This window comes from Gymnogyps californianus, chromosome Z (assembly GCF_018139145.2).
Source record: "Gymnogyps californianus isolate 813 chromosome Z, ASM1813914v2, whole genome shotgun sequence".
NCBI classification, from domain to species: Eukaryota; Metazoa; Chordata; class Aves; order Accipitriformes; family Cathartidae; genus Gymnogyps; species Gymnogyps californianus.
In genome coordinates, this window is record NC_059500.1 from 20,126,959 (window position 1) to 20,141,918 (window position 14,960).

A 14,960-nucleotide genomic window follows, 5' to 3' on the forward strand; every position below is an offset into this window, starting at 1 on the left:
AGTAACGATGTTCAAGTGGGAAACATTCAGGTTCTAAATTATTTGTTCACTAATAGTATTTGTTCATTCTGGGTTTTGTATTAATTTAAGTTATCCCAGATTTTCTAGGCCTATGTTAGAGATATACTAATGTGCTTAATCATGTCTAGTTTTACTTTGTAGCATCAGTTCATGTTTAAAGTTCAAATACTACTAGCAAATTGATTTGTAAAGGGAAGACCTCTAGAAATAGTTCACATCCCTTCTTCCACTTATCTCCATTTATAATAAGATAAAAATGCTGTAGCATGGTAGTCCATCTTTCTAGTTTGTGTAGCCTTATTGATGAGAATAACTTGTACCTCCCACCAATTCATTCAGCAACTTCCTATGTCTTTATTTTTATAAGTTTGCATCAGTTCCCAAAAGTGTCAGTTGTACAACACTGAATTGTTTCCTTCTCTGCATGAACTGCAAACTGCTTATGCACTCATAAAGACTGTACTAATCTGATCATTACTTTTTTTCATTACTTGCTAGCTGGTCTCCTTCCTCTTACTCTTTCTCTTTCTGTTTTCCCATTTGGAAATTCTTTAGAAGGAGGTTAGATTAAAAGATCAGGTTAGAGTTCCTAGTGAGGTGCCATAGGTCTTGAAAGGTGCTTAGGAACTGCTTGAAAGGTTAGATATTTGATGTAAATAGTTTTGAGTTGCAAGACACCTCTCCTTCAAGAAGTCCAGATAGCAATGTGTTAGATGAAACAAATTAATTTCCGTAAGCTTTTGTGAATTAAAAAGGTAGTGTGAAATTTTTTTTATTCTTTTGTCTTAGCTGGAAGCTTTTTGAAGGTAAAATATAGCATTCTGTAGTATCACTAATGAATTGTGTGGGCATGAAGGCTGGCTTTATTTTTTGAAGAGTGGAGAACTCAGTTACTGAGATTGATAGTGAAATGAAGGATTATTTTCTATGTCTTCCAAATTTTTACAATTCCTTATTGTGATTATAAGCATGAAAATCAGCAAAACTTGTTTTATGAAAGACTTTCTGACTGATTTTTGAACATAGCAAGTAAAAGATTAGTTTACATACTAATCCAAAACAAAGCATGGGGCTAGCCTGAAGATTTACTGTTACCATTTGGGGAACTGGTATTCAAGCTTAACTTTGTCTTACTATAACTGGCCCTTATCAAGCTTCTAAAGGACCGTATATCTAAGAAACTAATCTGTTCCACAATTAATGTCTCAGTATTAGGTAGTGGGTCTAATATTTTGTTTGCCATATGGCATAGAGGGTAGCAAGAAACAGCCAATGTGACACATATGCTTCTTTATGTATGTGCTCTTCAAATTAAACTTACAAAAAACTGATTAAATTTGAAGGAACTGAATTTAAACCAGGATAAGATCTGTTATCAAAATGCTTAAAGTTGTTTTAGATTTTCAGTTTAGCGGTTAATCTCCCACTTGTGTATAGGTGAGTAGCTTAAGTTAATTTTCAACATTGCAACACTTAGAAAACATGGAAAAATGTTCACGTACTTCTTGTTAACAGACTTTTTAAGCGCAAAAACATAACTTCAATATCCACATTTTTTCACTACAATTGTATACAAATCTATTAAGAGATGAATTGTGCCTCCCATCTTTCATCAGGCTACTAAGAAGATCTAATCCAACTCCAGTCATAAGTAGATAAATGAAATTAAAAGTTTCTCTTTTTAAGCACTGTTAGTTTTGTGTATTGGCTCTTCTCTCTCCTTTCCTAAAGTTTTAGCATTTTATGTGGATCCACTGTGATGAATCTTCTATGTGTCTTATTTATGGTACATCCTGGCTACAGAATTTGGTGTACCGCACATTCAGTGCATATGCTGTTTTCCAGGTGACTTATTCTTGTTCAGTTTTGTTGTATTCCCATATCTTTCCACCTGTGTTGTGCTGATTTTTGAAGTGATGGGCATGTAATCTGAGAGAGAAAAGTCTAATGGTTGGTCTAACTTAAGCCCATATGCTCCAGGATCAGGACTGTACAAGTGTTAACACTGCTTCATTTACCCTGCAATATCAGTCTCTTACCAAATGCACTTTTTGGTCAGATTGCAAAATATTTTACTGATGTCACAGGGAATTAACTTCTGGCACTGTAGGTTATTTTAGCAAGGTACAGAACTTACGACTGTAAGATACTTCATACGGTTGTTGCCTTACTGATACTGGAACTGAAGCACTCCTGCCTTTCTCTTGTGCTCCTTTAAATGAGTCTTTGTTAGTTTTTTAAGGTAAATATTTTGCTCTGTTGCAGGTGTATTAATTCTTGGTTCTTCATCTTACTGAGACTGTTCCTAGAGCTGTTTTCAGCAGTAGTAGACTAGAGTCAACTCGGGGCATTTGTGATTCTGGAGAAGCATGACTGATGCTGTTTTTTGGACTACCAATACCCTTTGGTTCACTTATGCTTTCAGACATCACAACTCTTTCCAGAAAGATTAACTTTTTGTTCGATCTAAACTAAGTCATGCAACTGGCAGTTATACTTGATTGTACTTGGTTGTGTATTTGGTGGATGTGTCTGGTGTATGTATATGGGAAGGACTGAGATCTCTTTCTCCTTGATCTCTATCTCTTTTGATAGAGATCAACCAGAACAAGGCAGGACAGTCTTCTACTATCTGGTGCGAAGGTTTCTACAAAGTTTGTGTCAAAGTTTCTTAGAGAAAACAGTCTTGAATTAATAAAAAAACACCTTAGGACAAATGCTGTCTTGAAAAGAAAGACTTAAAGGAAACCACTGTCAAGAAATACTATTCAGTTTTGAAGTCAACTTGAAGAATATCAAGAAAAGAATCACCAAGCTTATGGTGTTATAGCTTCTCTGCTTCCTCTTTTAAAGCATATAAACATGTTGGGAAACACTGAAATAAGCTTTGTTCTTTATTACCATATGGCAGTGCATTGACCCAAGCAGGAGACTGTTAGTGCTCTTTTAAAGCTGAAGTCAGCTTAGATTAATATGACTTTAACTAACTGTGATTTAAAAAAAACCAAACCCCAAAACAAACCTGCCATAAACCAGGTTTTTTGTTTTTGAGTTGCTCAAATCTTGCAGATGTTCTTTTAACAATTGCCAGAAGAGGTTCCAAAGAGACCAAAGAGAGTTGTTGACAAAGGCTGATAGGAACCATCAATGAATCTTGAACCAGAGTAGCAGACCTTTTTTTGCTGATCTGCTTGCCTCTCCAAAATAGACTTCCTCTAGCGATGAGAGAAAGGCCGATTATAAAAACGTGCTTAGATACAGTTTTGTTTCTGTCAAAATGTTTTCACTTTCTCCTAACTTTTTTTTATCCATCAGAAAGATGGATTTTTTCAACCTATTGTTGAAAAATAATATTCATAACTAGATTATTAATGTAGGAAGGATTTTTAGATACCTACTTTCATGAGGGTAGTGAGACACTGGAACAGGTTGCCCAGAGAAGCTGTGGATGTCCCATCCCTGGAAGTGTTCAAGGCCAGGTTGGATGGGGCTTTGAGCAATGTGGTCTGGTGGAAGGTGTCCCTGCCTATGGCAGGGGGGTTGGAACTAGATTATCTTTAAGATCCCTTCCAACCCAAACCATTCTATGATTCTATGTTTTCTAGTTCAAATGAAGAATGTGTACATGCTTGAGTTTGATTACTTTTTTTTAATTTGCTGTCCAAGGAGATAGAGGTGAATCATTGGATAGATGCTCCCAGGAAAGAAGTGTGAAGGAGAATGCCATGTGAAAGCTCCATAGATGCTGGAGCTGGGCAAAGTGTTTGATATTTGAGTAGAAGTCATAAATGTTTTAATTTGCTTTTTGTAGGAAAAGAGAAGAAAATAGGAGTTCTTGCAAATACCTGTGCAAACTGTCACTTGTTCTTTACAACAGTCAGGAATGCTAAGGTGTATGGGTTTGCTTCCCATCCAGAAAGGGGTATATACCTGTCTTGTTGTTTCCCGATGTACCTTACCCTTACTTGAGTAAACTGAAGACAAAGGCTTCTGTTTCTGATCAACCGTTGTTACTAAATCTTGAGCACAGGTCTGAGGATCTCTTTAGAAAAGTTCATTTTAAGTCTAGATTGTGGAGCAGAAATCCTGAATTATTAGGACTGCAGGCAAGGTTGACTACAATCTTAATTGGGTGGCATTGCTTTATGTGGATTAGTGCAGACTGTAGTTGTGATTAGTTAAGTAGTTTGGATCCTTTGGATCCAAAACTCATTTGGTCGACAAGTTGAGCAAATTTTTTTACCCTTATCCTGTGTTATTTAGCAAGTACTTTCCATGCAAACACCCTATGTTTCCGCTCTGCTTACCACTGTTGCAACTGGATATTTCACAAGAAGCAATGAAATTATCTGCACAGTAAGATACCTGGTGAGATGGTTGGGATCACACTATTTCCCCTTACCAGTAAATACGGCCGATGAAGACAACAAATATTAAGATACTTGTAAAAAAAAAAAAAAAATCTATTAACCCAGGGTATTTAGTTTAAGATGCCTGACCCCACCATCTTATGATTTGTTAAAGTACAATTCCTACCGATTTCTGTCACTGGATGTTTAGTGCTTCTGCCATCCTCAATGGTGTGAAACTAAGCTTAAGCCACCTGGTTGAAACTCCACTGAGTTACCTGTCATCACAGAAATAAAGTCCAATCTCCCAGAATTCCTTCAGTTATATTGACCAAAATTTAAGTAATTAGATTCTTGCAATCTTAGACATCTTTCCTTTTGTTTTGTTATTGGACTGCAGGGTTTTTTTGGCAGTGGGTCCTACTTTAGTGAAACTCGAAAAAGAAGAAAACTCAGCCTGATGTGGGCATAAGGCATGGAAAATGGCTTAAGTTCAGCAAACTTCTGAAGCTCTGTACTTAGTTACAAAAGGAACCACAAAGCAAACTTCAGTAAGCAAGGCTATTGGCTCTGGTTATAAATAGATGAGACGTAACTTTGCCATTAAGAGGAGAGCTTAGAAGGCTGAGGGGAGTAGTAACATTATGATGATGACTTTCCTTCCCTCTGCTTTCTTCTACCTTAATCTCTGACCTTCAGGCAACAGCTGGTAAGAATCTTTAACTATGAACTACTATTGGTCCACTTTCCTGTAGCTGATTGTTTTACAGATGTTTTTTGCAGGCTCTTACGTTATTTGGCCAGAATGATATTTTTGTGCAATGTTGCTTGGCCAAGCATTTGCTGGTACTTTGTAGACCTCTTGATGCTTTAATGTGTCAGCACTGTCAGCTGCCCTGACCAGATATGCACTTGTCTATATCCAGTTAACCATCTCCTTGGCAGATTCTGTGGGGTGAATAAGGGAGAGGCCTCTGGAATAGCTCCATTTGTCATGCAGGAAAGCTGACAGGAACTGAGAGAGAGAATATTGGGTTCCATTTGGTTTAAAGTAAAAACAAACATTCCCAGAGAACCAGAGTTGTCCCGGTGGCTCAAGAATTTACAAAGGAATTTGAGAGTAAATTAACGGGAATGAAGATGAATCTAATTTTTTTTTGATGGCAGTAAGTACTCTTGTGTTGTAAGAGTGAAAACCAAACACCATCTACACTCCTAGGTCTAGAAAATGTCTTAGTTTTCCCCTCTTCTGATGAGTACTCTTTGAGATACAACTGAATCGGGCCACACAAGGAAACTAAGGAGCTTAAATAGACTAAAGAAGCAGAGATAGGGTAAGACTGACTGAATTGATGTCAGGAAAGGGGTTAGTGCCTTCCCTTAAAGCTCTGAAGAGGCATGAGGGAGATCAGCAAACCTGATCAACAGAATTGCTTTGTTTAGTCCAGTCACTTTGATTCTGTCATGTAGATGTCAGTTCCACTAGCAGATATGAAAGAAAAGTGGCAGGAGCGCAGGGATGCAGGAATAAAACCTGGAAAAGATACTATTATTGGAATAAAAAGAATTATGAAATTAACAAATTACTGATTTTTGAAGATGTATTGTAACTTTAGGAATTGACAAATGTATGTCTGGCACTAGCATAATTTCAGATATTTCTGGTGATTTCAGGTAGTAAGCTCAACAAATGGAGAACTGAACGCAGATGACCCAACTGCAGGCCGTTCAAATGCACCCATCACAGCTCCTGCAGAAGTAGAAGTAATGGATGAAACTAAGTATGTCCATCTTTTTATATTCTTTGGATCTTGTGTGCTCAGCTACTTCAAAATTTTTCTTGTGTAGTTATTAAAAAAATATTGCCTAAACTGAATAGCCACTGGTAAGGGGCGAAACTATAGCGCGATACTTAATTTTGGCTTTAAATAGTAGACTTTCTATAGCTTGTGCTTTTTAGGCTAAGCCCTCAATAACACATCTTTCTAGACTAGAGAAGTACATACATTTTTGATACTTCAACTAATTTTGAAGTATTTATTTTAAGATAGTGTTCTGACTACCGAAAGTAATGTATGAAAGATGTAAAATTCTTCGTCTGTGGTATTCTGATTCTGTTTTTTCTCTTGCTCTCTTTCTGTATAGCTGCCAGAAAGTGTTGAACATGTGGTGAGTTCTACAGCACAGGCAGAAGTAGCCCCAGGGGCTTTGTTTTTATTATTTGGTTTAAAACTAATTTCAGAGAACTTTAAAATAACAAGTCCATTTGGAAATCACAAAACATTTTTTAGTAGTGTGAAAAAATTAACTGTTTTTACAAACAGCCACCTTCAGGAGCTATTTTGCCTGCTTCAAATCTTGCTTGCTTTTAAGTTGTGTAGTCTGTGGTGTACTTTATTTAATCCTTTTTAGTGAGTAGTAGAATGTTTTTTCTTGCTTGCTATCCTGTTTTAGAAGGGAAAACATTCTTTTCAAATGTTAGCATTGAGCTAGTATTTTAACATCTAGAAAATAACTCACTTATATGAACAAGTAATAAATGCTAGCAAAAATTTGAACTTTGCCCGTTATCTCAGTAAACATAGTATTTACCAGAGTATTAGTCTTTGACAACCTGCTGACTAATTACTAAAACATAACTTCAGGGTACCTTAAAGTTGCAGTGTAATGAAAGGGGAGAATATTAAGGTCTGTTAACAAGGGATGGACAACTAAGGTGTATATATATTTGAGTAGTAAAGTCAGACTTGCAAAAGAGTACAGAAAAATATTCTTGATAAGCTAAAGGTAGTATAACTTTCAACATGTTTTCTTTTATAATTGTGCTTGGAATAGGATTTTACAAGGGTATGGATATAGTTTATCATAAAATAAAGGCACTCACGTATGAAGGATACATTAGTAGCAGAAAAATCCAGTAAGCATTCCTTAATAGAAATAAATTTTTTAGGGCCCATTTTCCTAACTTTTAGATAAGGGGAAATTTCTCAAAGTACAAATTTTTCTTGAAGTGATTGTTCTGCGGGTTCTGGTTTTGGTATGTAAGATTTATGTGCGTGTGTAGTTAAAAATTATGAACGGAAGTGTCTGTTGTGCCACGCTTGTGCACTAGCGTTCTGTGAACACTGAGAAGACCAGTTCTTTATCTGCCGTCTTTGCAGAGTACTGTATTATTATTTTTCTGGCAAGAATTCAGTTTTCTTACATATATTTAAAACAAACAAAAAAAAGACCCCAGAGAGCAAGGATGTTGATAGGCTGCACATAGAGAAATTCCATATCCCCTCCCTTCGGATAAGTGCAGTGATAACCTTCCTTATGCCCAGTTTATGTACACACAGGAAAAGATTAAATTTCTAAAGTTTTGAGTAGTGCTTAGCACAATTAAACCTATTCTTAGTTATCTACAGAAAGTAAGAGAATTCTCAGAAGCCAAGATGCTGCAGGTGCTTTAAAAGTGTAGAAATTTCCTCTGATAGGAATAATTGATGGACAAATACGCTATACTTGACCTTTTTGGCCTAGTCTTTGCAGGTTTTGTTACAGTCTCAATATCCTACTCTTTAGATTTATCTTCTTTTCCAATATGAAACACACAAATTAGTTTTCCAGCGGTGTCTATTTAAACTGCAGTTTCCTCATTTACTGTTTTTTGGGAGGTAGAAGTTGTTTTGTATTTTAGCAATAATTAAAGCAACACACACACACACACCCTGCCCCCGCCCACTCCCCAGCATTGCTGTCAGACATCAATGTATAGGTATACATCTTTTCTCAGTAACAATACTTTAGAAGGTTTAGGTAATTTTACATTTTTAACATGACAGTTACAGACTTAATATCAAAAGGTATTGAGGCATTTAAACATCCATTTATAGATTTTACACTGCTGAAGAGTGTAAGCAAATGCAAATGTCAGTATCTTTCATGTCTGTGATAGACATTTTTGGTTTTGAGACATTGTTTTATCAAAAGGCTCTCACTGTGCCTTTTTCATAATCATTTCTCCACCTGAAAATATGAACAAAGTTAACCTCTCATGCTGATATCTTGTTTGTAATATTTCCTCATACTCTGAGGTTACAGACTTCAATATTTTTTAGAAACGCTTCATTCTTTGTTCTAGATCTTTTCATAGTTTTAGAAGCTTAGCATGACTATATCTGTGTTTAAAAGATTTAAGAAAGGGTGCCCTATCGCGTGATTTTAACTATGAACACAAATATTGTTTAGCTGAATATTGGATCTTCTGTTACCATTTCAGTGGGATGCAGTAAATCAGAAAGGATAAGGATTTTTTTCAGTAAGCATTTTATTCTTTTGGGACATTCATCCAACACTTCTATTGTTTGACATATGTTTATATACTCACATGCAGTATGTATTCTAAATCGTATGTCTTGTCATCTTCATGCTCCTCAGGTGTTGCTGTGCAGCAAGCATGTGCAGCAGGCATGACTGAGCAGTGGGTATTGGGTTTTGCTTTTTTTGGTGAGGGTTTTTTTGGGGGGGGAGGTTGGGTTGTTTGGTTGGTTTTTTTTAGAAAAGTAGCTTTCAGCCCTATTTCAGTTGTTACATACTGGAGTTGTAAAGCAGGGAGAAAACTAACCTGATCACTGTTCTGGCCTGGCACTTGTAGATCTTATCTTCTACAGATGGTCTTCCAGTTATCACTGAGCAATTAGCCTTTCTTTCCTTAACTCTTTGCTAGCCATCAGAACAGTTGCTTCTATGAAGCATGTGTATTTCAGATAACCAAAAGGCTCTGCCATGGGAGGACAGAGAAGGGCAAACAGGAAAAGATGATACAATCTGTCCTTTTTGCATCTTGCTTTCTTTTTGCCACTTTAAACAGCTGTTCATAATCCTGCAGTAAAGTGCTGCCACATGCTATATGACAAATAAAAAAGCACAGCTATCTAAACACAAATAAGAACTGAAGTTGCTTTAGCATGTTGTGCCAAGGGGCTGCTCAAGTGGTAGAGGGTATTTAACAGGAAAAAAAGCTATGATAATGTTTTAAGTAGGAGAAGAAATGTTTGTAACCATAATACTGAGATTGCTACCTTAGATGATATCTCAAAGGTCACTTTAGATTGTACAGGAAAAGTAAGTTGTTTCTCGAGTTTCATAAATAGATATTATACTGCCTGCTATAGAAATGTTTTATACCCTACAGAGAAAGAGGTTAGCAGTCATTAAATACTTTCTTTAAAAAGAAAAGAAGTTCCTGTCCTAGAATTAGACATTTTTAAAGCATATCTGTTCTTATGCATTTTGCATGCATGTTGAATAATATGATAAATTTGTGCTTTAATACTCATTAATAATGCCCCTATCTGTAGCTTTAAATACGGCTTCAAGCAATGTAATTTATATATAAGTGATAATGACACCCTCTAGTGACAGTATTCTTATGAACATGTCTGCATTTCTATTATAAATTGTACTCTTCAAGAGATTATGCGCTACACATCTCTGATTTCAGGGTTACGTTTCTTTCATAAAATCTGTTATCAGGCAATGTAGTCTGACCTGTCTTATTCCCATGTAAATGTGCATATATTTTAAAATGACATTTATTTGGCCTTGGAAGGTTTGACAGGTCTAGCACTTCTAGGCTGATAAATATACATTTCAGTAAGTTTCCAAGCCAGTCCTGTGGCTTACAATGATCTATGGAATTTTCATTCCTTTAACACTTTTTAGATATATTATATATTAATAAGGGATTTATTTTCCCACACCAAATAAGTCTTCAGCATTTAGTGAAATTCCCTGAACTAGAATACAGTTGAATAGTTCTCACCATTAAAAAAAAAAAAAAAACAACCAAAAATTGTTAATAGAAATTATACTCTTTGTAATACTACTATGCAAACTCCAGAAGACCAGGAGATTAAAAAAGCAGTGCTTTATGTTGGTTAAAGATAGAACTCTTGAATTCCCCATTGCATGATGCTGCTCTTCTCTGGTTGACAGAAGTAGCAAGCTAAATAGGCTATAGAGAAGCAATAAAGGACAGTATGAGATTTGCAGCCAGGATGGGTTAAAAATTTTCTTTGAGGCCTCCTAATCTGAAACAGGTACAAAAGTGATTTGCCATCACAGTCCGGGGTAGGATTTCCTCATTTACAGGATCATAGGCTAATTGACGTTGAAAAGGGGGGAGCACTGTAAAATGCTTTGTTTTGATATTATGTTTGTTATATATACACATATAAAATACTTGGGAAAAGATTGGGGTGAACGAAGGATTAAACTAAATTGGACTCTGCATATAAATTCAAAGCTTAAGTGATAATGGATGTTAGTGGTTGTAGACAGATGTTAAGAAAAAGGGTTAGTAGTTATAGGGGAATTTCAGTTGCAGTTGGTGGCTACTAGCCTTCAAAAACAATCATGTCTCTTTTAGAAGTACTTTAAAGTTAGTAAATACAGTATGATATTTCTGCTAGCTGTAAAAATATTTATCTATGTAGTTTCCCCTATTGAATTTTAATTTTGGACTTCCTCTCCATCAATAACCGATGTTTTTTTTTCTACTGAAAGTTATGTAACTCTCAGAGCAGCTCTGGTCTGCCTCTGCCCACTGCTATTTTTTCAGTGACTGAGCGGCAGGGTGCCCTTGGATATTTTGAGGAGGTAACTTCTGTCTCCCCTTACTTTGGATGTTGTTCTCACCCCCTGTAGAACCTTATTCTTAGACCCTTATTATCCCTGGATTTCAAATGCGTTCCCCATTTCCCATATTCCGAACTAAATCAGCGGGATTCCTTTTGAATTTTAGTGACAAAAAGTTTGGTGAACTTAAGGACTTACCGATAGGCTATTGATGCAATATGTTTATATTTTCACTTCTATTGTACTTCATAGTTTAAGAAAGACTCTTGAGTATATAGCACTGCAAGTGAGAATTCAGTAACCAAACTGCAAGAACTCCGTGGGGCAAGCTCTGTTAAGGTAGACAGCTTGCACGTTTGCTTTTGATTGCAAGTTGTGAATGCTTTACTAAGTGGAAGCTTTATTTTTAGAAGTGGTGGTCAGGAGCTGGGAGTTGCTTAAAATAAGGCTAACATTACATGCAGATGAAAAAGTTTTCTTTGTGTATTTGTTGCTTTCCTCGTGTTTATTTTTAAAAATACTTCCTGGACTTCTGCAGTCCTCCTCTGTATTATCTATCTCTAAATCACTCCAATTCTTTTTCCTTTTGTAGTGTTTTTTTCAGTTACTTTCAGATTGTCTCTCTTTGCTAAGTGAAATTCACAGTATTTGTCAATTTTAGGTTCATTCATGGAGTATGCAATAAAGCAGAAGAAAGAATGTCAGTATACTTAAATATGCCTAAAGCTGTGATTTTTCACTGAAGTAGTAACATCACAGCATTGAATCAGAACATTAATTATATTGTTCATGAACACTTTCTTCTAAAATATTTTGGGGACTCACCTTGGGGAAGGTTTTTCCAAGTTCTGGCTGACAAAGGAAGCTCAAATTGTTTTCTTGTATTAGCAACGGTAGTGTCTTAAGCGTACAGTTCAGGTGACACAATGTTAAGCTCGAGCTTCTGTTTGGGCTATTACCAGTTAATGTGAAAGAGTACTCAGGTAATGGAACATTCCTTATTCTTACAAATACATTTTTAAGTCAGCCTTTAATGCCCATGCTTTTGATACCCTCACACAATACTCTAAACTTAATGGCTATGTTTATTATAGCTTTTTTTATTTGATACTTTTTTCAAAAAAAAGGTGAAATGTGTCAAATATCTCTACTTCAGTTTCACTAATAAAACAATCATCTGCAATAGAGCTTAATGTGTTCCTTGTGGTGCTGGCTATACCTGAACTACATACTTCAAGTGAAACAAACACAGTAAAGTTTAGTTTTGTGATTTCTTTTTGTATCATATGTAATTCCTGTCATACCTGCAGGTGCTGCTGTTTTTTCAAGCGGAGGAAAAGGAAAACCATTCAGCGCCACAAATGACTAGAACCAACCAGAACATCGGAAATTGCTTATTTGTTCAACTGCTGTCTTGTGATCTTAAAAAGGAAAAAAACAACAACAACAACAAAAAACAAACCCAAACCCTCCATAATGACCACACATTTTTCAAGGACTCCCTTAGAAACAATGTCATGCCTGTGTGCTTTGACTTGGTTCTCCTGCATCCATCTTTTGTTTCTTTAATTCATCTATTCTGAAAGCTTTAAGGTTTTGTCAAATATGAGTACTGCTTTGACCATCAAGAAATGGACCAATGAATTGGTACAAATGAACAATATCTTCAGCAAAACTAAACTTGAAAAGTATTTCTCCTGTCCTGGGAAGTACTAGCAGTGTCTTAGCTGAAGACAGATATTGTAAATCTGTTACCCGAGTTCATAGCAGCGTATCAAAAGCAGTTTTCTTCAAAGATGCAGACGAAAAATAGATGCACAACCATGTAGAAAAATAATAAAATCTCAAGATTTCTTTTCTTTTCTGACATCTGCATTGATTTTTTTTTTTTTTTCTTTTGTCCCAGTATTACTGGTGATACTGTAGTCAAATTCTATCAGCATTAAACCCTGTCTGTGATATTGTGGTACAGTCACTGTCTAGAGATACTGAGGAGGTTGATTTAACTGTTGACAGTAGTCTAAATGCTGCCGATACTAATGAACAGAAAGCATTTCCAGTAGCCTCTGGGTTTGGAAACCTGCTTTTGTTATGCCTACAATGGAATTGCAGTACAGTAGAAATGACAAGTGTCTGTACAAAGAATACTGAAGTTTGTATAATTTAAGTTGTGCTTCCAGTAATGTTAGTAAGATTAAAATACCTTCAAAAGAGATCTACAGAGGAATTATAAAAGAAGAAATAAATATGAATCTGGTTAAAGTGGAATCAGTGTTAAAACCTGTATGTTCACTAAGGTGACTGATGATTGACAACATCTTTAACTTGAAAATATGGATGTGCCATGTAATGTTAGAGATCTGTTTGTAAATTATTTTACTCTTTAATTTAGAAAACAAATGCAATGGAAGTGAGTTAGACTTCTCCCTTCTCTGCGTACTAGCCCATAGCACCCCCAATTTCCCGAGATTCTTTTTTTCCTGGAAATTTGTCTTTCAGTGTAATGTCACTACTATAGTAGCATGGCAAGTATGTGTCAGGCACTTCATTGGACTGTGGGGAAGTACCTGCAATATGAACAAACCAGCAGTTGTGTAGACAAGGCAGCCCATTTTATATTTTCTTCTTCAGAAAATATATGCTCTTTTAAATCCATAATGACAGAGGTGTGCTTTTGTCATGTTTAGCTGCCAGTTACTGAAGAAGGGGTGTGAAAGATGGAAGTGACTAGACAGATTTATTGACCAAAACTCAGATTATCTCAATTTTTTATAATTCTTCTGGAGATAATTAGCATTTTTTTTCTATCCACACATGCCTTTTGGCATACTTATTTATTTTTAGTCTGTTTTGTGGTAGCATTTAGAATGTGTGTTAAAATAAATGCACACCTTTGAATTCATTATTGCATTTACAAGGATTTTAGTTGTATTTTGTAATTTATTTTTCCTTAACAGCCAAAAGTGTATTTTTTTTGTTTGGATTATGTGCTCATATGTATGCTTTGATCTTTGTCATTATTGCTGTTCATGATCTCAAGTTTTTGTTGTAAAAAACCTGAACTTGGCCCACAAAAACAGACTATATAATAGGTCATAAGTTTCCACTCCACCAGTTTGTGTTATTGATTATCTCAAACTCGTGAAGTTACTTTATTTGAGCTGCAAAGGTAGGTTACTTGACCATTCTCTCATGAAAACACATCCTTCTTTGTAGTACTTGGCCAAATTAGTTGCTTTGTAAGACCTGTAAGTACATGTGGTATCTGTATTTCTCACACACCTGATTAGTTCTATTCTCAGAGGTTTTTGACCTCTACAGTGTTAGTATGATCTGAACTCCATACACATAACAGGCAAGGGTGTATATTATGGACTTAAAATATTTGAATATATAAAAGCTGTTTATTTGCTGAAATGACCAGTATTGAGGCACTTGTTTTTCAGCAATATTTTTTTAAGTGCTTGATTTTAATGCTGAAGAAGGTTTTCTTCTAGCAAAGCAAAGCGGTCAGTACTAATGGAGGTATGTTCAGGTTATGCCAATATGATTTGCATTTATATCCTTTTTTTCCCTGTCTAAACTAATGAAGTATACATTGGCCAAATGTCTAAAAATGAAATACATCTCTGTTTAAATGTAAGACAAAAAAATAAAGATAGTTTTTTAAAACTTGCCTTTTTTCCCCCCTTTCCTATGGTCTTGGATGAAATAATGGAAGCTGTTATTTTAAGAATTGCTGAACAGTTTTAATTTTTTTCGACGGCAGGGAATTTGAAAGCATGTTACTTGAAATGCTACCTCAACATTGCAGTTATGTTTGCTTAGTTAACAGGTGTTATTATTATATGCTTTAATACAGCTAGTGATAGCAATAGAGTGAAGAGACTTCGACGCACATGTTTGTAACTGGGAAATCTACTTGGGGTCTCCATGGATTAAAGTCTATGCTGTCTGTGCCACCTA

General features: G+C 35.7%; 1 protein-coding gene across 6 annotated transcripts in view; it reads left to right on the forward strand.

The window, feature by feature from the left end:
• The window catches only part of CSNK1G3 (casein kinase 1 gamma 3), a 65,858-nt gene extending 51,189 nt beyond the window's left edge, over nt 1-14,669 (forward strand). For 2 of the 6 annotated variants that reach the window (XM_050912768.1, XM_050912771.1), the window contains 3 exons: nt 6,045-6,151; nt 6,516-6,539; nt 12,305-12,428. In XM_050912768.1, coding sequence (XP_050768725.1) covers nt 6,045-6,151; nt 6,516-6,539; nt 12,305-12,359 — 186 coding nt within the window. In that variant the 3' untranslated portion in view covers nt 12,360-12,428. Of the gene's footprint in view, nt 1-6,044; nt 6,152-6,515; nt 6,540-10,922; nt 10,981-12,304 lie in introns of those variants that run through there. The other 4 variants (XM_050912770.1, XM_050912772.1, XM_050912769.1 and 1 more) reach the window with 3 other exon arrangements.
• The last annotated feature ends 291 nt before the right edge of the window (nt 14,670-14,960 follow it).